General features: G+C 35.4%; 1 protein-coding gene across 3 annotated transcripts in view; it reads right to left on the bottom strand.

Annotated features, from left to right (window-relative positions):
- Positions 1-401: 401 nt before the first annotated feature.
- Positions 402-25,556, bottom strand: part of LOC138310379 (dynein axonemal heavy chain 7-like) — a 47,654-nt gene continuing 22,499 nt past the window's right edge. For all 3 annotated transcript variants that reach the window (XM_069251577.1, XM_069251578.1, XM_069251579.1), the window contains 32 exons: positions 25,306-25,503; positions 24,872-25,027; positions 24,289-24,584; positions 23,652-23,868; positions 22,944-23,260; positions 22,383-22,524; positions 21,916-22,029; positions 21,343-21,642; positions 20,753-20,982; positions 20,144-20,333; positions 19,059-19,403; positions 18,589-18,731; positions 17,720-17,971; positions 17,151-17,265; positions 16,759-16,922; positions 16,366-16,519; positions 15,548-15,739; positions 14,551-14,817; positions 14,039-14,317; positions 12,768-13,013; positions 12,432-12,524; positions 12,091-12,267; positions 11,198-11,359; positions 10,684-10,884; positions 10,298-10,459; positions 9,666-9,851; positions 9,214-9,351; positions 4,079-4,309; positions 3,579-3,731; positions 2,893-3,070; positions 2,479-2,582; positions 402-2,166 (listed from right to left, as the gene is read on the bottom strand). In XM_069251577.1, the coding sequence (XP_069107678.1) occupies positions 1,960-2,166; positions 2,479-2,582; positions 2,893-3,070; positions 3,579-3,731; positions 4,079-4,309; positions 9,214-9,351; positions 9,666-9,851; positions 10,298-10,459; positions 10,684-10,884; positions 11,198-11,359; positions 12,091-12,267; positions 12,432-12,524; positions 12,768-13,013; positions 14,039-14,317; positions 14,551-14,817; positions 15,548-15,739; positions 16,366-16,519; positions 16,759-16,922; positions 17,151-17,265; positions 17,720-17,971; positions 18,589-18,731; positions 19,059-19,403; positions 20,144-20,333; positions 20,753-20,982; positions 21,343-21,642; positions 21,916-22,029; positions 22,383-22,524; positions 22,944-23,260; positions 23,652-23,868; positions 24,289-24,584; positions 24,872-25,027; positions 25,306-25,503 (6,309 nt within the window). In that variant the 3' untranslated portion in view covers positions 402-1,959. The remainder of the gene's footprint in view (positions 2,167-2,478; positions 2,583-2,892; positions 3,071-3,578; positions 3,732-4,078; positions 4,310-9,213; positions 9,352-9,665; positions 9,852-10,297; positions 10,460-10,683; positions 10,885-11,197; positions 11,360-12,090; positions 12,268-12,431; positions 12,525-12,767; positions 13,014-14,038; positions 14,318-14,550; positions 14,818-15,547; positions 15,740-16,365; positions 16,520-16,758; positions 16,923-17,150; positions 17,266-17,719; positions 17,972-18,588; positions 18,732-19,058; positions 19,404-20,143; positions 20,334-20,752; positions 20,983-21,342; positions 21,643-21,915; positions 22,030-22,382; positions 22,525-22,943; positions 23,261-23,651; positions 23,869-24,288; positions 24,585-24,871; positions 25,028-25,305; positions 25,504-25,556) is intronic.

Genomic DNA, 25,556 nt, shown 5'->3' with positions numbered 1-25,556 from the left:
AGTCGATTGTTGACGGACGCCGGACGCCGGACGCCGGACGCCGGACGCCAGACGCCGGACGCTGCGGTTTCCCATAAGCTCACCTCGGTCCTTTGGACCAGGTGAGCTAACAATACATTTATGCCATATTTTGCTTCTTGGTTATGTAAAAGAATTAGCGTGAGTGAATTGTCCCTTTAATTGATAAGATCTGTATGTAGATTTTCGTCACAGTTTTAGCATACAATTGGGTGTAACTCAACTTCGCTAGCCAAGGGTATTAGTCCGATTCTCTTTCTATTATAGAAAGAGAATCGGACTAATACCCTTGGCTAGCGAAGTTGGGTGTAACTAAACATTTTAACTCATATATCCATACATCACGTTTAAGCTTATATGTGTAAGAGAAAAAACAAAGCATGTTTCAGTGTCAATCTGAATTTATTATAGACAACTTTTCACATGTACATATAAACATTATAGATCAGCAGCTGATACCTGTTATCACATTGGGGGAATATGTACACAGCAGTTTAGGGAGTGCTACAAAAAGGCACAGTGTTGTCTACAGCCCAGTATTGCTAGATAGAAAAAGGCACACTACATACAGTACGGTATCCCCCCCCCCACCCCTCGGGATATCTGCAGCAGTATAGAATCCTCCCCCTCTCCTGGTTTATGTTATCTACAGCAGTACAGTACCGATATCCCCCCTCCCCTGGGGCATTCTACATACACTGGTACAGTTTAATCCCTCCCCTCCCCCAGGACATATTTTCTACAATAGTATATTATCATCCCTCCCTCGGGCATACTACATACAGTGGTACAGTTTAATCCCTCCCCTCCCCCGGGACACGTTATCTACAACAGTACATTGTATATTATCCTCCCTCCCCCGTGCATACTACATATACAGCAGTACAGCGTCACTTCTCCCCACCCGTGGGGCACACTTCATATATAAGTACAATATCCTCCCTCCCCTGGGCCTGCACATGATATTCCAGTAGTACAGAAGCTACATACATCAATTTCATACTATAAACTTCTAATGAAAGTAAATATACACATTAAATATAAAAAACGTGATTGAAAACCAGTTTTGTTGTCATTAAATAAGTAACATAATTACTGGACATGATTAATTCTATCACAGTAGAACTCCACAAAAGTGGACATTGGCATAAAATACATCTTAGCACAAATCATATAAATAATATACTTAATGATAAATATAAACAAATATCTTACAGTTATCAAAGGTACTACCATTATCATATAGGTTATATACATTTGGACGGGTTTAACATCTTCTCTGGAGATTTTACTGACGGAACATGGCATTATACATTCTATTTTTGTTGTTAATTTTATAAAATTTGTTATTTGTTACCAAATTATCCTTGTTTTTTTATCAGTATTAGAAATTGTCAAAAAATATGGAAAAAAATCGCAGATTCTTGCATGTTTAGGAACAATTCCAAAACCTTTTATTTGCATTTACTTAAAATAGCACATTTTGATCAGGTGAGTCATAGCTTTATTGACATATCAATATCACGATTATATGGACGGAATAGTAACAAGCTGCTTTCACAGAAATATATGACATTCTCAGCAAACCCTGTGGTCATAATGTAACTATTAATACTTAAGTCTGAAGATAAAACAAAGAAGTCAACAAATAGATACATTTTAGTACATAAACATAAATATTTAGTAACTCGGGATTATTAACACATGCTAGGATAACTCTAGCTGATGAGAGTTTTAGGTTCAGATATCACAGTCTTCAGGACCTTTTTTTAAAGTTAATTTGTATTACATTACTTAAAAAAGTATTTTTTCGGAAAATCACATTTAGATATTCAAATCATCTCTTCGGCTTCATTATGATATCAAGCCAATGTAATGACTGACAGCTCATGTTGACAAGATATAACACATGCATATAAAAGTTTCGCCCCTTTGGGCTTTTCAATCATCAAGCTGACACAACATGGCCACGCCTCTTCCGATCCAGTGTTGCTGTGGCTTGTCGGACGGAACACTGATCGCGATGACAAAGTTGGTCGAATGACCTGTTGTGGATAGCACACCTCGACGTGCGCTTGTTTTGTAAATTGGAGACCTGTAGATTGGTTTGTCAGGGATGTCCGCTTTCTTTATGGGTTTCACCCAAACCTAAAAATAACATAAAAAACAACATATTTCATATTTATCTTCTTCAATTTTCAACTTTAACAGAAGACTAAAAGAATGTCCACCATGTTAGTTTCCTTGCTACTGTCTAGAACAGTCTATGAAGGCTATACATTATGTCAGACTAAATGATTAAGTCAGTGTGCCTATGAAAGATAGACTAACAAACTACAAGTGATTTGGCTAAATTTTGGAAAAATAATGAATAATCAAGTCAGGTTTTCTTACATTTTTTTTATTTAATTCTTTATTATTATTGTTTTCTTTGTGCTAAGATTTGTTGAATTTACTTACTTTGGGTAAGGGGTCAAACAATATCTTGGGTTCAGATTCAGCCAGTAACTTGGTTTTCCTGTCCCATCTCGCTCCATCCACAAATAGACCATACACAAACACACCTGTCACACAGATTATAGTACATTATTATAAGTCATATTAACAACACCTTGAATGATATATCTCAACAATGTCTTTCTAAGTATTGTAAGAGACAACTGTAAACTCATTTTCCTGGTGACTGAGTTTCACAAATTCTGATTTTTTTAGAATTAAACGTTTATATTTGTGTTAAAATCCAAAGCGATTAATTTTCCAGATTTCTTTCTGTTCACAAAATTCTCTAAATCAAATTGCACATAAAAATAAAAGCGGTTTTAATTAGTTTATTCATTGTAGGTTGGTTATTATAAAAGAATAGTATTATTTTACCATCTTCTGGAGGCTCGTCATACTCCTTGTCCTCCATGACGTCATAGTCAAAGCCAAGCAGATCGATGGGGATGGTGTACTTTCTGGCGTAGTTCTGCTGGGCACCAGTCAAGAAAGCTTGAGTGAAGAAGAATCCGGAGATCCAGAAAACGGTTGGTGGCCCCTGATCATACCAGTCCTGGGAAGGAATAGTCAAATGGATTAGCTCCATCTCCTCTGATTTTGCCGTATTAGCATCAATTTATTATGGACATTAGACAACCGGCCATCTGTATATTGTTTGTTTTATTTTCATGCTTTGGACAAGAAAATACCTTATAGAGTTCTTTATTTCTGGTTTCAGATTCATTTATTTGTTTTCTTAATTCAAAATTATTCAATAATAGGAAAGTATTAATTTCTGTAAGAAGTTAGGAAAAATTCCAAGTTAAGGAACCTTCCCTAATATTTTGTAATAGTATGGTATGACCAAGTAAAGATACATACTCTTTTTTAGTAGGGAACATTTTTGAAACAGAGCCCTGAATAACTGGACTATTTTTGTGAGTATTTTGTCAATTTCCAAGAAGTAGTCAATGTCAACATGCTTCTAAAATGTTCAAAAAAACACCTCCTAATACTGGTCATTCTGAAACCACTTTGGTATTTGTTAGACCTTTATGATTTTAATTGTTGTTTTTATTTACCTGGAGGAACTTGAGTCGAGTCAGGAAGTCGTTAACGTAGCTTCCTAATGGTTTGAGGGATGGGTAGGACTTCTTCATCCACATTCCAGGTGGAATGCCCTTCAGGACACTCAATACCACCTCCTCAAGGTCACCAGACATAACCACGAGACCCTGTTACCATGACAACAATATATATTAATACAGTATAGACGTGATATTGATTTTTATTAATATAACAAGATTTAAATAAAGACAATGTCACATTACACATTATATTTAAGTACCAATTAATCATCGTTTGATATACAAATGAAAAACTACTTATTTCAAGATTTCCATTACATAACTAATGTGCTTTAATTTTATCAAGGATTACCTCTCAGTTCGCTCTATCTGTTTCTATCCAACTTTTTATAAAACATTGGCTTGACCATCAATTGACCTTAAAAGTCCTCAATTTAATGGTGTATATAGATCATATCTGACCCTTGACCTGAGCGACCCCTGACCCCACTGACCTTAAGAGCCTTCCTGACATTGACGAGACTGGATCGGATGGTGATGAGCAGCCGGTTGAATCGCACCATTTCCTGTACCAGGACAGTGTTCATACTCTGTTTGTACGAAGTTGGGTATTTCCGCAGAGCCGCATCTGTGTCATAGTTAGGTGGTAACTTAGACAGTATGTCAGCCGCGACCTCGTCCACGACCTCATCAGTAGACTTTCCTCCCTCCGATGAAGCTTTAGCCTACAGTGACAAAGTTCAACAGAGGGCAAAATTAAAAACTTGTCTCAAAATCATATTTTATCAGTAGACTGTCTCAAAATCATTTTTCATCAGTGGACTGTCTCAAAATCATATTTTATCATATCTTTGCAGAATATTGAAAGACCTTCCTTAATATCATCTTTGCAATACTATATTGTTGTATTTTTGTTGTCATAAAAAAAACAGCCTTTTTTTGCTAAAGTATGAATCTGTAAGAAGCAATTGAATATGCTTCACTTTGAGTATGGAAACAAAGTATTGGTTATCTTTTGAAATTCGATATCCTGGAATTACAAATTAAGATTTCTCTATTTTGTAAATAATGAGAAGAATGAAATGTTGATAGAATTGAAGTACAGAAGTGAGATGTGTTGAAGATTTGAGTGAGAAACATGAGAAGTGATGAGATACAACAGTAATCATTCATCAAAGTTAGACTCATGAGTACTGAAATACATACAATTACAAAGCTATGATCTACATACTAACTAATGTGTGTCCGTTCTTTAATATACTGATATTTGATCATATTTCACTTAACTCGTTTTAAAAACTTTTTTAGCACATCTAAATATTTCTTAACATTTTCTTTAGGTTGGAAATTATTGGGCGGTATGATTTATGTAATGATGTAAAGATTGAGTCATTTTGGCCGAACTGCAACACTGTAGTATAGTGTCGTCTTCTCAGCAGTGCCGAAATCAACATTGATCATTGATCTTCTACTTTCATTTCGAAGACAGTTTTTACATTTTTGTGTATTATGGTGTACACAATTCATACTGGTCATCGAAACGTCACACATAAAATGTTCACGGTTGTGTAACAAAGATCATTACATAATGATGTATCATTACATAAACTAGATATGTCTCAAACCAACAGATAATTACCTCTAATCCACTACAATTCAAACACTAATATATAATTCTCATGGCTTATACAAATATAGCCTGCTGTTGAATAAAACTTAAATAGCTGAAAATAGAAAAGCATGCATGCTGTTAGTGTTTTCCAGTATGTTGAGACTAGCAAGAGTTTAGTATTCTATTTCTCACATGCATGAGACAAGCTTGAAGTTGAGTACACCCTTGTGTGCATGTATTGTATGAATTGCTCTTATCAATAATATCAAAGATTTCAGTCTTTCAGAGTTTCTATGAAGACTATAAAAGATCGTAAAATAGGGTTAGATTTACACAGATTACAGGAATAATAAGTCAGTCAGTATGTCTGCATGTATAGAATACAGCACACAATATATAGACAGAATCATACAGAAACTGGTTGTATGGTTATAAACAGGTAGTTTTATATATCAGTAGATCTCATCTGTAAGTTTATCGGGTAAAAAGTGCACAAGATATCGGTAGTGATGAATGATGAAAATGAACAACATATTCTAATTATCTAATTGTATAATCATTAGATATCGTGGCTTGTATTTGAAACAGTTGCTATGGAAACTGGAGAGTCATTGCTATATATAAACATCATTTTCAGTGATTCTAGCTGATACTATAATGGTTGTTGCTATGTAAGTTGTGTTGTTATGGTAACAACTGTCATGCCTCTCTCTTTATAGTCACGGCCAATGTTGTCATGGCAATTGTTACCATGGATACCGATACCTTGTACAGATTTGGTGGTACAGCTAGACTAGCATTACTGATAACCCTCGTTACAGGTGAACTCGTTAGCGATGCACATCACCTTGTATCTATTAGTGTCTATATACGTATAGGTGTCAGCACAAACTCATTTCCAAAACATACACCACAAGGAAAGGAGCTAAAACCCTAGGGGCGTGGAAAATATACTGGTGTAAATTACATTCGCTCATATATCATATGAATTTGGATGATTATAGCTGAAGTTACTTCAAAGTCTTGAAAAAACACAATATTTTCATTAAAGTTTTCCATTTCATCTTTCTGTCCATGTATTGTAGCTAAAATGGAGCAAGACTGACACCAGAATGCAAAAACTGTAATGATAATATGTTTTGGAAAAGAGCTTGTCAGAGTAGAGAATGCTGTAAATATAGAACTCTAATATACAGTAGGCCAAAGACTAGTGATGTATCAGGCCTTATACAGTAGGACTAGTGATACTTTAGGCCTTACCCTTTTCTGTTACCATGGAGATTGTATTTGTTTATTGTCGACACCCGTGGTAACCACACACAAACCACACGAAACAAAAAGAAACAAACAAAATCATTAAATTAGTTCATATTAAAACTACATTGGCAATAACCTTCACTGTTACACATAATGTATAATATAAAGCAATTCTACAAAATTCTACAGGGGGTATTTTTACGGGGCAAACTCATTCATCAGGGCAAGTAGTAAAGGTTTCTGGGTGAAAATCCACATCTATAAAATTTTATATCTCTGTAAGTTAATCTAAAGAAAACCTGAAAGTCAAAATATAAAGCTGTTCAAAACATCACTACAGTCATGTATATCTAACATGAAAATGCATGCCATTGACCATCACACCACCCGCACAATAACACGTGCGAGTACAAACTTTCCAGTTCTTTATCGTTCATGGGGAGGCCATTTACGGGTCTCCAGTAAGGTTTTAACCTGTGTAATATTCTAGTTATCAATAAAATTATCTCATATCTACTTCCCCTAGCACTCCCTCCTGTCTCCGACTCCCATTCTCCACTCTCTCTGCTATCTTTCTTTCTAATCTATCATTTAAATAGTATGATTATAACCAAAAAATTAAGATAAATTTTAGGACAATAAAATAAATGTCCTTAGAAAATGCTGTAAAGACTTAGAAAATAACATTTAAACAAAAAGGATCCAATACGACAATAGAAAGAGATAAAATGTTCACAGATACAACATCATATCTGATGTAGCATTCACATACACTTTTTTGTGGATATTTTACATGACGAGTGAAAAACAATAAAAAAGATTTTTCAATATTTAGTAGAATCGTCACTTCATTCCTATAAAGAAATAGATCAAACACTCTATCTGGTGTGCACCTAACACTCTTAACAATACAACAGTCGCACATGCAAAATTGTGAAACTCAAATAAGTCATTCACATCTACGGAAAAAAAACTCATTTTGAATATCATTCAATCAAATGGTATCTATTTTTCAAACACATAGATCGTCCTAATATATTGCTGGTGTTTCAAATGAACTTTTTTTTTTGATGAATTATTGGCAACAAATTGAAATAAACACCTTTAATTTTAGTTACACAAAACCTTACTAAACCTGAAGATATACAGAAAAGGATATTTAAACTTTAAAACCACGTTTTACATTTGATTATATTACTGTAATTCTTATGGCTGTCTATTAGAATTTAAATGGAAAAATATTTGCCTAATAATATGTAGACTTTATGGCTAGGATATTTTTCTACAAGACACAAGAATATGTTTTAATTTCGTTTAGTGAATAACAAGATAAGATTAGCACTTTAGTGCTGTAATTACGATATAATATCACGACAACTGTAGGACAATGAGGACTTGACTTTGTTGTTACATTTTATAACAATGACAACATAAACAATCCAATGTAACAATAACAACAACATGATGTGCTGGTACAAACCACTTTACTGAAGTGGACTGGCCAGGGGCGCAGTGCCTGAGGCGCCCGCAACATAGCTAGGGCCTGTAGAGCAAGTCGGCAACCATGAAAACATATGCATAACATCACGGAAACAATAAGGAAAAAGAAAGAAACAAGTTCCTGACCAAGCGTTTTTAGGCTTACAAATGCCAAATATAATCTATTCCATCACAGCAGCCCGCTGCCCCCCCCCCCCTCCCTATGTAGGTAATCCCCGATACCCTTCTCCGCCTTCTTTCTAGTGCAACTGCAGTAATGATATGATTGAATTAAACATCAAAGATGACCTAGAATAACTGGAAAAGAAAGATTTTGTGCCGAGGGTAAAACAAATTCCTGCTGTTTGTCTGCCCTTTGATTGCGGCGTTTGGGCGCTGATGTAAAATGAAATACAAAATTTAATTCTGACAAATATCAAACAAGTACGGCTCCAGATAAATTCAAAATATAATATTAATACAATCACCAAATTATTAATACAAAACATAATTCAAAGAGTCTGCTTAAAGTCCAAGAAACTATTTACAGGGTCTCGCACTTATTGAAGTGACAAGCAACTATTTCATATACACCTACTATCTTGTTATCTAAATACTTTTTTCACTGATTTTTCCTAAACTTTTATAAATATGCTAAATGTTTATTATCAGAGGTAAAATTAAACTGTGAAATATATATTACAAAATCAAAACCTGAGAAATGTGGACATTAAACAAACTCATGAATTTATTTTAAATATCAAACAAACTCTGGGTTAAATGTGAAAACCAAACAGAAGAACAAACCAGGGGTGACCATGAATGGAGGACAATTACTGTTAACGTGGAATTTTATGCCAATGCCTTTTTTAGCACTAAAATTTCTTTCTCGCGCACGATTTTGTGTCTGTATGAAACTATTTTGCAAAAGGATAACAGTACATCGTGAATTGTTTACAGTTAAAAATCATGTGAGGGGAAAATTTAAACCAATTACGCGAATACCTATTAAGTGCGGATATCCCCTCTCATGAAAAATTTGTGTCCATATGACAATATTTATAGCAAAAATAAAAATCGTCAAATATTTACACATACATCATGAAATTTAACACTTGCAAATATATCAACGTTTACAGTAATCCAATAGGGATCTTTAATTGGGATCTAATAAATTCCTGAGGGAATTACTCATTCAAATGAGTTTCGACTGAAGTGGCAGGAAACAAAATCACTAATGGGTTTGAAAACGGTATAAACACGAAGAGGTATTGTGTATACCTGTGTCAGCAGGATGTTGTTGAAGAGAAGACGAGTCTCGCCCTGGTCCTTGGTGATGTCAGCATTGTCGTTCATACCGAAGATTCCAGGCTTGGAGTTCAGCGGCAGGTTACGGATAAATTCAAGGGTTCCGTCATACTGTGGTGACAAATACAGACATCAGTTGATAAAGGAACAGATTTGGGATCTCATTCAATCAAAATTTTACAGTTTGATGCAAATTGACCTTGATATACAATCCACAATGATAACTCCTATTAACAGTTGAACACAATACAAAGGAAATCAAGTCATTAGCATAAGAATAGGTGACTGTTACCGGTTTATATTTAAAGGGAGCTTACTCTGAACAAATTAATTTGATGAAGATGACTTCTGAAAATACAGCTAGTTTTAAAATGTCAGCAATCTAAAGACATTCTTTCCCCCACAGGTGTTTCTATTTTACTTACATCAAGATCATTTGGTGAGTAATAATCACCCGTCTCATCAAATTTATAATTTTTGTCCTCAATAATACTGGTGCTGTAGAATTTGTCGAGGATGCTGTGGAGCGTACGACGATCCCACTCGTCCGTGACACGACCACCATAGTTACACTCTCCAGTAAGGTATCGGATCGCGTCGTATTGGATATCCTGTATACATTAGATATATAAATATGTATTGTAAGTAAATTAGGTTCTAATTTATAAACATGAAAGTGAATTAGTAACTGATTTATAAATATGCAAGTAAATTAGTTTCTTATTTATAAATATTATAGTGGATAAGTTGTTGATTTAATTATCTAAGACAGTTTTAAACTGCTCTATATTAAATAAAAAAAGAAGAAGAATTTCATTACTGTTCAGCAGCACTGAAATTCAATTTTTTTTTTTATATGGATGCCTTAACTAAGGGAGGTAACTGATAGTCTCTGTGAAGCAGAGACCATAAGAGAAATATCCAACAACATTTATATGGTTATTTAATTTCATGGTTTACAGGTAAAACATTGTGTTTTGCGGTGATTAATTTTGGCGAATTTTAATCCTCCGTGGTATATACGAAAATAAAAATAAATTGGTTTGTCCTATTTTACCTCATACTCATTCAGGTACATAGCCAACTGTTGTACACTGATACGCAGATCAGTCTCGTTAAATTCATATGGATTGTTCCAGCCTAGAGGTCCAAACTTCCTTCTCTCTTGGACGATTCCGTGGAAGAAGCACAAACCAAAGAGTAGTTTCTTCCAGGCATACTGAAATACAGAGTTTTATCATATCTCATCGATGTGAAACAAAAATGATTTTTTTTTTTATGAAATTGATATTAAAATTTTGACCATAAAACAAAGCCACTAGCTTTTATTGACTTGTCATATATTCCTTTCCTCAAAGACTGCTAAAGTTTCCAAAAATTAAGATATTAACAATAATATGAATTTTAAATTGCATCCATTTTTATTATTTGTTTAAATCATACCTGGTTCTTGACAGACGAGAAGAACTCGGGGTCAGAAATGGGGTCAGTAAGGTATGATCTGAGGACATTAAATCTGAGTCCTTTTGGCGGCTCGTTGGTCATCTTAACACCGTTCTGGAGGATGGACACAGGGAAGAACGAGGCCGGGTAACTGGTCAGCCACAGACGGAAGTCAGGGTGGGTCTGTTCCGGGTTTAAATCCTATGAGGAAAATTTAGCAAATATACATCTAAGTGTCGTCTGCTTTGGTCCGAGTGATGATAAGTCATAAGTGTAATCTCAAAAATATTTAAATTATCAGTCGTAACTGACAAAGATAACATGTTGAAATAATTTCATAAAATTAATTATCATGCAGGTTTAACAAGAAACAATCAAATAATTGGAAAATTTTGTTTAACAATTGCATCAATGCTTCTAACATTGCTTTGATACATTTGACTTATTCTTTAACAGCACCTTTCCTACTAAGATTGTATAAAATCTATCTTGTAATTCCAACAAATTTCCTTACTTCACAAATCTTCTCCAGCGTGGGCATCCAAGATGGCGCCAAATGACAATTCTGTAACATCACCCAGGTGCCTTCCTTCACTCCCTTCTGTATCATCTTTATGGCAATCGGACCTTGACCTTGACCAAGTGAGAGAGAGTCAAACTTGGCTCCACCGAATCCCTGTAGAAATATATCAATATTGAAGGAGTCAAAGTCTGTATCAAATCCTATAGGATTCATTTCATCATCAATGTACAAAGTGTCACAGAATTAAAACAAGGTCATCAAAACACATCACTTCCATTCATAACTTCTTTGAAGTGGATAAATTCTCTGATTTAAAGGCCCACTACCTTTCTGAAGCAAAATTTAAAGGTTTCTTTAAATCATTAACTACGTAAGAAAAAACATATCGATGGCCTAAGATGAGGTCACAACACCAAACATATGCAAGATTTCCTGCGTTAAATATGATAACTGAGGAGATAAATTTCGCTGTTTGCCGTCTTGCGCAGTAATAGTCAACTACCGCACGATATTTAGGACGATGGCGGGAATTACATGAGACGACCCACGTTATAAATATCAACAATTTATTCATTTTTTATTAAACTCTTCAGAAGATGATGATGAGTATAGTTATAAAGGTAAGTTAATAACATTTGCAACTCTACAAAATTATCGATCTCGTTTTGCATTCCCATTTTAAAAATTAAAAGCCGTTTTGAAAGGGTAGTGGGCCTTTAACTCATTCAGCCCTGAAATTTTATAATGGACTTGTCTAGTGTTTAATTTTGAAGAGTCTAAAAGTGTCTTCTGGGGTGTATGTGTTAAGCAACACTAAACAAAACAATTGATTCTCAGGATGTTTTAACTAGAATAGTATATAAGCATACTAGTATATAACCTACCTGATCATCGGCGAACTTGAGGAGAGACGACATCGGATCTGCACCAGGAGACAGAATAAAGATAAGTGGGGCAGCACAGGTACTGTCAGCGAAGGCTTTCGGCAGATCAAACGGTGGAGGCTCGATAAACTTCTTACCAATTTTCTCTGCAACAAAGTCCTGCACTGCTGGCACGACCTGGTGAAGAAAGAGAAAACTTTCTGTTTAAAAAAAAAGTCAATTTCTATGAATTGGTAATAAGGTCGGAATCTGAGGCTTTCAAAACTTTTATTGAATTACAATGAGATACTATGTCTGAGGGTGATAATGGATTTTGATTGGCGACTGTTTTGCCAGATTACCTTGTCAGGACGTAAACATCGGAGGACTAACATCTTCTGAAACATCTCCAGTTTCTCCTCCCAGTCGCCAGCCATCTTGGCGTGTTGTGGCTCCTGAAAACAAATGAGATCAAAACTGATTACTAAAAGGAAAAACAATCATAAAATTCCAACTTAATAAAACAACAACAGAACAGTTTTATAATCAAACAAAAGCATTTAGGTTGTTCTTGTGAAATTAGCTACAAAAACACAATAAAACATGATGGAGCTAAAGAGATGTCCTCTCCAGACGAGGGGTATATTGTGGCTAGTACTGACCAGGGTTACATAAAGATAAACAAAGGGCCCACATACCAGTGAATCGTACATCTCCCTCCATTGATCTTTCTGGCTAATAAACTTGGTACGAATTCCCTTGAAGTGCTCTAGGTCGTCCAGACGACACATCTCATCCCAGGATTTGGAGGGAAGCCAGGACGTGGGATTACTGTGTGGGTTGTCGAGACCGATACCTCCGGTCAGTAGGAACCGCCACTCCTCCTCGTTGATCTTTTTGTCGTGTTTAAGGATGTTTACCGCCAACAGGAATGAGAACAACAGCTGGAATAATAAATAGGAAATGTTTTATAAAGCATAACAGACACTGAGAATGAACATGTTCTGTTTACTGATCATAGCATATAGATTATCTATTTTTCTCTTTAGTTTAGCAAAAGTAAAATGAAAGATAAATTTGAAACCAAAGATACAGATTGAATCAATATTTGAGTTTTATCTGTAGTATTATGTCCATGGGTGGTGATTGGAACTTGTATACTAAGTACGAGAAGTAATAATCAGGGTAAACGGGAGACAAAGTGTCCAAGGGAAGTAATTTAGAAGTCATATATTAAGGAGAGGGAATATTAAGGTGGCAGTGTACAGTAGATTTGAAAAATTCAGCAAAATTAAGTGCAGGCTTTAATTATGTACACACAGCTTTTTAACCTTAAATGACATCTATATCAAAGTATATATATTTTTAATCTACACAACATTTGCTATTGTTATGCAGAGTTCATTTTTGGACAAGTCTGCTTTTTGTGGTGTTGTGAGCCTGTAAAAACCATGGTAACCAAATTTGTTTTTTTGAAAAAATGCAAAAAATTGGGATTTTCAACCCAAAATTACACCCCCTCTAGGAGATTTTTTTTTCTTGAACACAGTTTAAAACCAAGCATCACTGCCGTGATAGCGGAACCGAGCCTATTTCGACATAGGTATATCATTAAACTTTTGAGCAATCTTACCTCGTACCCCGGCTATCAATTTCTGCTGCTACAGTATCGAGTTTTTCCATCTTAGACGCACATTCGGATATCCTCTAAACCTTTAATCTCGAACCCATTTTGGGGAATTTCTTTATGCAAATGTGAAGCTTGCATATAATTCTCTAGATTGAATTCACCAATTTTAGGACATATACATTTTTTAATTTTTTATGCATATAATAAAACAGGGGCTTTCTGCTTGATAAAAATCTCACCCATGGCCATTCGGTCTTACTGTACACTGCTACCTAACCTGAGTACATGGGAGACAACTGAGGAGTTATTACAAGGGAGACAACTAAGGAGAACTCTTACCTTGTCCTTCTCAAACAGTGAGCGACATATGTTACAGTACAGAGAATATGTAAAATGGTTGTGCAGGTTTTGTAAGCGCACGGCTAGGTCGTCTGACTTCTCTGCATTCTCGATCGACATTCCAAACAGATTGATGAACCAGGTCAGAGAATACTGGTACATAGGTTCAATATTGGCCAGATCAGCGATGGAGAAAAACAAGATGGTGGAATGAATGGCAATTGGTTTGTAGCCCAGACGAGCTTTGTCAATTTTCACTTCTGTTTCCTCAGCAATGGCCTAAAATAAAAGAACATAATTTTTTAAGATTTTCATCAAATTTATCAAAAACATCACAGAAAAATAAATTCAATATGGTATCAAGGAAGTGTATGAATGTATAATCTTTTAAAGATAATCATGACTAGCTGAAAATTTACCTGTTTTAACATCCTAGAAAAATTAATTAAAGATTCTAATTGAATATTGGTTTTTTTTTTTTAAATATTCATGATGATTAGCCTTAAATTTACCTGTTTTTCTGAAATCTCGTCAGAGAGGGTTTTGGATGAAGACATAATCTTAATGGCTGTTTCATCCTCCAGAATGTTGCCTTCTGATGAAGACAAAACTTCCAGGATCTTATCCTCAATTTCCTTGAGTTGGCGTTTGTTGGTAGCACTCTGTATGATGAGGGCGTTCTTTTCCTCCTCCAGTTCAGGTCGTTCTTTAGCGACCACTATACCTAATAACTGATCCTCTAGACCCTCGGGGGTGATCATAAAGTTCAGCAGGGTGACCTGAAGACATCAAATATCATAATTATAGCAATCACATCTAGCTTAAAGTGAACAGTCGGGCAAGAAAGCTAAAGTCGGTAAAAATGGTGTGAATGTATCCAGTATAATTTCGCTTTCAATGCTTTCAACTTTTCTTCATTTCAATGGTCAGAACTGGGAAACTAAGCAAAACTTGGCCGTCATAGTAATGTGTGAGAACTTTTGGAAGGCCAATGAACGCATTTAGACTGGTTTTCTTTGCCCGACTATTCACTTTAACAGTGCCAACATTCTTTCGTGTTCTATTTACTTTCGCAATAACATGAAATTCACAGCAAAAGCTTATAAACCTTGTTTATATTGATAGAAATTTAACTTTATTTTTCAAATTTTTGTAAGTTAATCTTTGCAAACTTTTAAATTTAGTTGGTCTACGAAAAATTGTTGGAACTACAGAACTTTGCAGTTTCTGGTTTGTGATGGAGTTACATATCTCCTGTCATAAATCAACTATGTATGAGATGCAGGAGGATTGTAAATGTTTTCTGTAAGTTTACCTTCAACAAAATCTCTGTGAGATAGTGGAATTATCTAATATAACTCAAGCTATTTCATTAAACTTTCGCTAATATACTGTAACTCAAGCCTAAGTTACGCTGAACAAGGTCTCTGTGAAGTAGTGGGATTTCAGAAATATGATATCTAATATAACTAAAGTGATTTTGTAAAACTTAGTCTAAACCAGCCTTACCTTGACTGAGGTCTCGGGGAGGTAGTGGGGATTTCGGAGCTTGGTTGTGATGTAGAATTTGAAGTCCTGAGAGTACTCTATGGTACTGTCTCCAAGTCGGATACAGATGCTGCCACCCTGTTTGAAGGTTTGTTTCAGCAGCAGTGGCTCAAGGAGAGGATCCAGCTCTTCCTGTACGTTCTCCAGCAGGACCTGTCAACAATATTGTAATTTAATCCTCTGTTCATTTACTGTCTTGTGATTTAAGTAGGTCAGGACTCTGTCTTGAGATTTAAGTAGGTCAGGACCTAACTGTCTTGTGATTTAAGTAGATCAGGACCTTACTGTCTTGAGATTTAAGTAGGTCAGGACCTTACTGTCTTGAGATTTAAGTAGGTCAGGACCTTACTGTCTTGAGATTTAAGTAGGTCAGGACCTTACTGTCTTGAGATTGAAGTAGGTCAGGACCTTACTGTCTTGAGATTGAAGTAGGTCAGGACCTTACTGTCTTGAGATTTAAGTAGGTCAGGACAAAACGTGGTTCTAGTATAGAAATGCTATGTACTGTAAAACAACTTATTTTAACTGTTAAATTTTAGCATAAATATTAATTATGATTTTATGAAAAAGAAAAAACAAATCGCTGTAGATTTAACTATAAGTAAAATAGAATGTTTTAAATGTGAATCGCCAAATTAGATTGCCGTTAAAAGTTTGTGAGGCGTGAAACAGTAAAATTAAAACATAGCAAAAATAAATTGGTGTCGGAGATTACAAAATGTTTACGCTGTTTCAAAATATTTTTAACAAAATTAATTTGATATATGAAGCAAACTTACTGGAGTTCCAAACTGGATACAGTTCTCCAGTGTCCTCACAAAGTCGGCATCACTGAGTTTGATACAGTGGAGGTTATTGGCCTTCTCCATGTTTTTGATCCATTTATTTGCCTGGCCCTGGGGATCAATCATCAGCGGCCAACGACGCGCATTTCTGGTGAATATCAAAATAAATCAATAGGTTAAGGATGTATTCGTGTGATAAACATTAACTCACGGCCCAAATAAATAGTAATATTTACAACTATGACAGTCAAATCATCAAAATTCTTCATTTTAAAAGAAGTTTTATGTTCTAAATGAGCTAGACATCTTATAGCATAAAGCCAAATCTCAATACTGATTACCAATCAACTTAAACAATAAAATCAGAAACTACAGCGGTAAACTTACGACAACATGATTCCATTTTCTATGGAGAAGTTGTCCGTAGGGAGACCAGCAATGTTCCAGGCACGAATCTTGACTGGTTCTCCGAGTGTGTTGATCAGGGAGAAATCATTGGAGCATGGAATTCCGTTGCTCTTAATGGAGGCTATCCAGCTCTGCGTCTGGTCCTGAGGAGGCAGGTAAGAATTTTAATGTACAAATATTACTGTTATAATAGATCAACAGTTTGAAACAATCTTTTAATGATCAAATTTTTGTAATCATATCAATATTCTATGAAATTGTGAAATATCATCCCCATAAAAATAACCAACTATATGTTATGAAGGAAATATTTTGTTTTTGAATTTTACAGAGCTGCCTCCCTTGGGGGAAGGAATTGAAATTAATCTTACCTGTCTGAAGGCAGATGTAAATGTTCCGAGGTAGGAGACTATTCCGGACGAGACAAGGATATCACCGGTCAAGTTTGTGTACTGGATACCAAGACGATGGGCGGCCTGGCCCCAACTGTACAAAGGGAGGTAATTATAGTCAAAGGGTTCTCAAGAAACATGTTATTGTGTCAACAAGTATCAATGATTATTTGTAGCAAAATTTGATATTAGGAATATATATACAATTGTATTTTGAAGCCAACTATTTGCTATATATATTAGAACAGCCTTCTGAATGAAAAGATTGAGGTTTGGTTGATTGATTGAACTTCAAATCAACAGCCAAGGTTATTTATGGACATGCCAGGTCTAAGTGGTAAAGGAAAGTCAGAGTACCTGGAGAAAAACCACTGCCCTGCAGTCAGTACCTGTCAACACGGGATTAAAACTTGCTATTCAGGGAAAAAGGGCTTGTGGTTATATATCTGAATATCTTAACCACTAAGCTATCGCAGCCCTTCAATGGATAAAAAGTAATAATGCTTTTATAGGTATTATGATAACTAAATGGAGAAGTATTGCCTCACCGATCCTTCTCTCCTCCCAGTCCACTGATCAGCTGCTCAGCTCGTTCTAATTTCTTTGTACACATGTCCACCTGGTTCTCCAGATCTACCTTCTTTTTCTTGTTGTTTTCCAGAGTTGTCTGTAATTTGGCCAGTTTGTCCTGGACCTCCCTCAGTGAGGCTCTCTTCTTCTCCAGGGAAGCCATAGCAGTGGCCAGTTCACCCTCAGCTTCCTTCAGCTTGATCTTCTTAGGGGCAACAACCTTAGCAACTCTGTTTGGAAAGAAAAAAAATATTTATATACATTAGATTTCACCTTCAATCTCTGCTAACTGTAGCAGGTTACTAGCAATTTATTATATTTGTCTCCTTATTTAATTCTCCATCATGTGACCTTGTTTGTTGTATGTGTGTATACGTACTTACTATTTTTAGTAATTCATATCCTACAGATTTATATTTGTAAGAATCCTGTGTTACCCTGAATATACTATAAATAGCACATTATGAGTTTTGTTACTGACATAGGAATCTCTACCAAATATTTACTCTAGCCTTTCAAGACATAATGAAATCTTAAAAACTCAATTTATCTCAGCAGCTTTTGGTTCAATGGATAAATATCTAAACCAAAGTTCTCAGCAATTATAGGTAGTTACATTTATAAAAGCTGATTTTTTTTACAAGAATCCCATCTTTTTGATCTCAAACTAAAAACAGTAATATCCTTAGCAACTTTCTTAACATTCAAATTCTTACTCCAAGACTCAGCATGTAAAATACTGATGATAATAAAAGGTTCTGGTATCAGTAAAATCTATAAATTTATGGTAATATGTCCTAATTAGTTTTTCAATTTTACATATAATTGTAATCATCTACAAACTTACCTATCATACACATCCATGGCACAGCACCACCTACACAGACCCTCACAGGCAGTGGAGGCATTCCTGACCTTGTCAGGGTCAAACTCGGGGTTTGTCATGTACTTGGAGCGGAGCTGCTTCATATAGGCTACGGGGATATTATCCTGTAATAATGTAGGAGTAGAGGTCAGCAAACCAATGACAGTATAAAGAATCTTAATCTGAAGACTTCCCATAGTGTTGTATTTTTTCGCAAGAGACATACTTTCACGTAATTTCCCAAGAAAGCAAGAATGCCAATTCAATAGGTTCACTATTTATTATTGTCATTTAGTGCCCTTGATAGTGAATTTATGTATTTGAAAATGCGTCAACAATAACAAAGACGCAAAATATTCTATAGAGAAAATATGTAGGCAATATAATATAAATGTAATCAGATCTTCTGTGTAAATCTTTACATAAGCTTAAATGTGTCCCAACTCAGTTACCTTGTCGAAATCTCTCAGACTCTCCAGGAATTTCATGTCACCCAACATTTTCTTGGACGGCCCCCAATAATCCTCAATCTTTTTGCCGGAGCCGCTAGGGTCGGGAATACGTTCTGGTTTGATACCCTTAAGTACACATACAGCCTCCAGTACAAGCTTGATACCGTACGGAGGACTCTTCATCGTCTTTACCACAGTGATATCCTGGGCTGTCAAGGTGTTGAGGGCAGCCAGAGCAGCATTCAGCGCCGGGATAGCCTCGGCGAGATCAGCATCACATTCATCTTTGATTGCCTTAGCGGCTTTAGCTTGTTCGTTGGCGACAGCCTCATCAGCTTTCACAACCTACAGACAAACATGATTTATTATCTCAATGTTGATACAATGTTGATACACTGTAAATGAGGGTATTTTTGGGAGTGCTTCATACTGTGATTTGTATGTATAAAACTTTCACTGTGTTGTTATTTTTGGGAGTGCTTCATACTGTGATTTGTATGTATAAAACTTTCACTGTGTTGTTATTTTTGGGAGTGCTAATACTGTGATTTGTATGTATAAAACTTTCACTGTGTTGTTATTTTTGGGAGTACTTAATACTGTGATTTGTATGTATAAAACTTTCACTGTGTTGTTATTTTTGGGAGTACTTAATACTGTGATTTGTATGTATAAAACTTTCACTGTGTTGTTATTTTTGGGAGTACTTAATACTGTGATTTGTATGTATAAAACTTTCACTGTGTTGTTATTTTTGGGAGTACTTAATACTGTGATTTGTATGTATAAAACTTTCACTGTGTTGTTATTTTTGGGAGTACTTAATACTGTGATTTGTATGTATAAAACTTTCACTGTGTTGTTATTTTTGGGAGTACTTAATACTGTGATTTGTATGTATAAAACTTTCACTGTGTTGTTATTTTTGGGAGTGCTTCATACTGTGATTTGTATGTATAAAACTTTCACTGTGTTGTTATTTTTGGGAGTACTTAATACTGTGATTTGTATGTATAAAACTTTCACTGTGTTGTTATTTTTGGAGATATCCCTGCAATATGTAAAGATGAGATAACTCTACTCGCCTTCTCGACTTTAGCCACCTCGACAGAATCCTTCTCGATGACAATCATGATCTCGTCAACCTCCTTACTGGCGATGACAAGCTGTGGCTGTAGGTCTGTCAAGTCTTTCTGCATCACGGCGACCTCAGATGCAGCTGACTGTAGCTTCTCTAGACCCACTTCATATCGCCTCTTCTGCTTCTGGACCTCTCTAGATTAGAGAATAATAAAGATGGTGTTAAAAAGATCTGCAGAGAAGGATCATTAAAAAGGTAATTAGCTTAATCACATGATTAGTGAACTTCTAATTTCTCACTTGTCACTTAGGTTGGCATAGGTTAGCACTTTAAGCTTTGATTATAAGTTAATGCCCTTTCCAACAATTGGTCCTTGATATATCAACCTCTAACTTTAAAATCTACATTTTCTAAAAACTCCTATCATTTTCACTATTGTATAATAGCAAGTTAAAAATCATAGAGATACTGGAAACAAACATAATTGATTTTGTTACTTTTGACAATAACAACTTAAATAACAACAGGTTTTGTTGATCCTCATTAACCTAAGGTTTGACCTGATTAGCATAAGGTTTTAGCTTACATCTAAAGGTAACTTGGTGTGACTTACTGTCGTTTTTTGTCCAGCAAAGTTTTAAATGTACTAATTAGTTCGAGGTACGATGTTGGTGTGACGTAGTTGTGACGTTCTAACTCAAGGAAGAACCGCTGTGACAATTCTCTTGTTGAGGTGTGGAATAGTTTACATATGGTAGTACAGCCCACACGCTCATCCTCGCCCAGCTCGACGTCCTCCAGGAAACGTAGGGCGACGGCCTGTAAGGCATCCTCAGGCCACGACTGTAACAAAGGTCAAGGTCATGTATATTATCATACTTTATAGATCTATCATGAACTTAATTATTAAGATAACAATATTTATAATAACTAGGTCATGTTTTCTCAATAGTTTGTACATACCAATTTTTAAGAACAGACAATGTTTTTTCCATTTACATGGGGTTTTCTTCTTATTTTTAATTGCATCGTCAAGAACAAGTCCATTTTCATAGAAAAGTGAAATTATTAAAAGATGCTTATTTCGTCCAATAAAAATGCTTGATATACACATTTTTTTTATGAAATAAAATGAAAAACCAAAATGAGATGGAAAATTAAAGTCCCTGTAAATGTATAAAATTCATCGCTATGGAAACTAACCTGGAACCAATCAATGGTACAACAGTTGACAAGTGAGGGGAATTTCCTGAGACGGCTTCGGAAAGTATCTCCGATGGGACTCATAGCCAGGACAATGTGGAGCTGGTCTCGGACTCGCGAGATGAAGAAGTTAAACAGAGCTACTGGTGTTCCATCGGTCTGCTTTGTTTTGTCCCTTTGCCGATCCAACTGGCGCATTTTTTCACAGATTTCTTGTTTCTCATCAATAGCGAAGAGGTTTGGTACCTCACCAGCATTTAACAGATTATTAATATCTTCCAAGAAAGATTCTTGTTTGATCTAGGAACAGAAAGTATCGACATATTTAGCAACAAAAATAATATTTTTCTTACAAAATATAAGATGATTCCTCAACAGTTTAAAAAATTGATAGATTTTTACAGTTGCTGTTGAAGCTATCTTGGCAAATCAATTTTTTTTTAAACTATCAAACTTTAATGAAATTCGGTAATGTACTCTATGAATCCTTCTAGGAAGTGCCAATTTTAAGTAAGATATACCCAGAGAATTATCTATGTTGTGAAACATTATTTTCACTTATCCAGTATTTACCTGGGTATCAGAGAACAAGAAGACACCATGGTTTTCTGTCTCTGTAGATTTACGTAAAATTCTCTTCAAATCCTCACGCCACTCGGGAGTTCCGTAACTTTTGGAAAGTTCAACCTGTTTATAATCCAAAGATAATGCACAATCAAACAAGGAAACAATCTCCCTTAATTATATTACATGAAATATAATAAAAACAATTTCAACATGTAGTACTAACAAAAATATTTCTATATTAAAAAATACAAAATATGTCTGAGAAAAAACCATTCGTCTCATTCAGCTTATCAATTAAAATAAATTCTGATTTGGCCATTATCAAATATCAATAATTTTATCAATAATTATCAATTATGACATATCAAAATTATCTCATTGTGTAAAATTATTTCAGAATTTATAAGAAACCAAAACCTTTTTTTTTTCAAATATTTGTACATGATTTTTGTATGATGGTTTAAATATCTGACCTGGAACAGATCAAAGTCTGCCATATGTGCTGCGAGTCTGGTGAGGGACTGACGACCGGAGCCTCCCACTCCAGCAAGAAGGGCATGACTCCTTGGCTGTTTTATAATCCTAGCAATTCTGGACACATGCTCAATGGCAAATCTGTGGAAATACAATATCACAGTAAAAACTATGATAACTCTACCTACTATATGCTAATGACGTTAGGATAATGATACCAGTGCGTATAATTGATTATTTTCACGAGTTCACATGACAGTGCTGAGATTGTGATTTGCTGCACAAATTATTGAGAAATTGTTGAGTCATATAAATCATGACAGCCAGATCGTGAATATTTTAAAATTTGATTTTCTTGTTTTCAGTTAAAATTTTGACCCGCATACTTGTAATTGACTTATTACAAACTTTTTTGGTTTATGATTTTTTTTATATTTCTGTATGAAATTATCTTCAGTAAGTTTAAAAAGATAAAACTGTAATGGATCATTTTCTATCTCATTCCAATGTGTGTTCTTTGGTCGAACATAGCATCAAGGTTTGCAACATAGAATATTTACCTGAACAGTACAAGGTTCATTGGTTTTTTACTCATGTTGTTAAACTCGTCCAGATATCCCTCTACTGTCACACGGAGGTTTTCTAGATCCCGCACCTCAACATAATGTTTAGAGTCGGATTTCGGATCCGCAAAATCACAATACACTAAGCTACGAAGGTCATCCTCCGTAACCTTGCCATCGTTATCGAAGTCCAGATGTATAAATAGCTGATCAAAGTCTTCCCTTAATTCTGTTTTACACACTTCACGGACGTAGGTAAACAACCAATTACGATCAGCATCGTCAACAAGACGATCATAGTACACTCGGAACACCTGTAATGAATTGAGATTGAATAATGATAACCTTGATACAGTAAAATAGGTCTACAACAAACACGCTTACTACCTGGATCATTCAACACCAAATATATTAACAGTATAGTCAAAAATGTTTTTAGCAATTCAAACTCAGCGACAAACTCTGTGTAAATGGTCAATTTCAACACGATTTAACCTGTATATAAAGACCACTTGGCTGAGAAAGATAATTTTTTATGTCTTTTGAGTGGTCTTTATAGACAGGGTTGACTGAATTTTTTAATTGGTTAATATTCTATCTGATATTTTTCATTAAAATCTATTTGATTATGAAATTTTCAATTTCTACAAATGGAGTAATATTTGTAAGTATAGCTGAATTTTCTTCAGACAAACTGTTAGATACCTCATGGACCCAGAGTCTCTTCATGGAGGCCGGCTCCTCCATGGTTTCTGGAGTGGAGAGCAGGACACCCTGGATCACTCTGCTGAAGTCACGCAGGTTAAACAGGTAGTGAGATTTGGTAGGTGTGGGTAGAAGGTTCTTCATCGCCTCCTTATACGTGGTCAGAGTACCCAGTACAAGTTGTTCTACACATGGCTTAAACTCGTTACTGAAACCTCTGTAGGGAAAAACAGGGATTGGTCAAATAAATAGTCTGATTGGTCAAATAAATAGTCTGATTGGTCAGTTGGTAAAATAAATAGTCTGATTGGTCAGTAAATCATAGAAATATGATTGGTCATAAGATATGACTTATTAGATTGTTTTGATTGGTCAGGAATAAGTGGAATCTAAGTAGAAGTGTAATTAAAAACAAATATTATTATTGTAAACTGTATTTTAGTGCATTTTGCACACAAAAATTGTACTATAATGTGATTGCCCTAGTCATAAGTTTTGCAAGTCTTTAATTCAGCAATAATTATTGTGAATGCAAAAATACATCACTATGCAAACTTAATTAATATCAGTTTTAAGCTAAAATCTGATTCTGTGTACAGTATATATTTTTCTGATAAAAAAGTTAATTCTAACTTACCTGGATGAGATATGCCATTCCATAATTCTCTTAAATATGGTGATCATAGTGTCATCATCAAACTCGTTGATGGTAATGGTGTTGAGATGACGGAGGAATCTGGGTGTGACGGGGTTACGGCCTCCACCAGGGGGTCCCATGGCCGCGACCAGCTGAATGTCGATCAGCTTCATGGCCGTGATCTCCTTCAGGTCGTACCAGTTCCAGTGATCCTGCCACTGACGGAGCAGTTCAATAGGAGGTTGGGCACCAAACGTCTCTCTCATTGGCATGTTCAGGTCGTCCACAAACACCAACTGCAAGATATAACATAAAACATTTCACATATTCATCCCTGAAATTACATAATGGACTTGTCTAGTCTTTGATTTAGAAGAGTCAAAATGCATCTTCAGGGAGGAATGAGCTAAACTAAGATTTAAGAATTAAGTATTTATGTACTCTGTTTCATCTGGATATTTATGAACTTTTCCCCCTGGTAATTTCTTTTCCTAGCAAAGAACAGAAGGATTGTTCTCATTATTATGCACATTTTTTATGTTTTTACTTTGACTGTTAGACTATAGAATGATTATCTACTGACCGCGGTCTTGCCGAGCGGTGGACCAAATACGCCCTTCCTACGCCTGTCCAGCTTGGACATGATCATGTTCTGTGTCTGGTTTGCCGTGGTCTGAGCCGAGAAATTCAGAATGTTGGGCTTGTACAACTCTTTATCCAGCTTGTTCAGCAAGAAATCCTACAAAGTACAATATGAAAGAAGTTTGATAACAAATATATAAAATATCTCCTGCTCACACTCAACAGAGAAAGGTAGTTTTGTAAGACATCTTGTTTGATAATATCAACAGCACCACTAATTCTATAAGAACTAAAATGAAACAAATGTTTCTTTTTTTTTTGTTTCTTATAACAATAGTTTCAGTTGAAAATTATGTAACCGCTTCTGCTGAAATGATTTATTTTTTTTATTACTTTTCCACATAACAAGATTTTGAGAAAGGAAATGACACTTACGCCGACGTAGACACTTTTGCCGGTACCCGTGGGGCCGACAAACAGGACGGGTTTCTTGTGTGTAAGCAGCATGTTTAGAAGTGCTGTGTATCGTACTGTATCCACGGTGGGGACAATGATCTCGTTAAAGGACGCCTCCTTTCCGATTGGAGGGGAATCTTTGATCTCATCAGACCACTGGAGCCACCTTCCTGATCCCTAAAATCACAATATCATAGGTTAGATACAGTTGAGCAGTCATCATGGTCATC

Source organism: Argopecten irradians, chromosome 16, assembly GCF_041381155.1.
Source record: "Argopecten irradians isolate NY chromosome 16, Ai_NY, whole genome shotgun sequence".
In the NCBI taxonomy this organism is placed as follows: Eukaryota; Metazoa; Mollusca; class Bivalvia; order Pectinida; family Pectinidae; genus Argopecten; species Argopecten irradians.
Note: the sequence above shows the minus strand (reverse complement) of the source record. Positions and strands in the feature narration are given on the sequence as shown.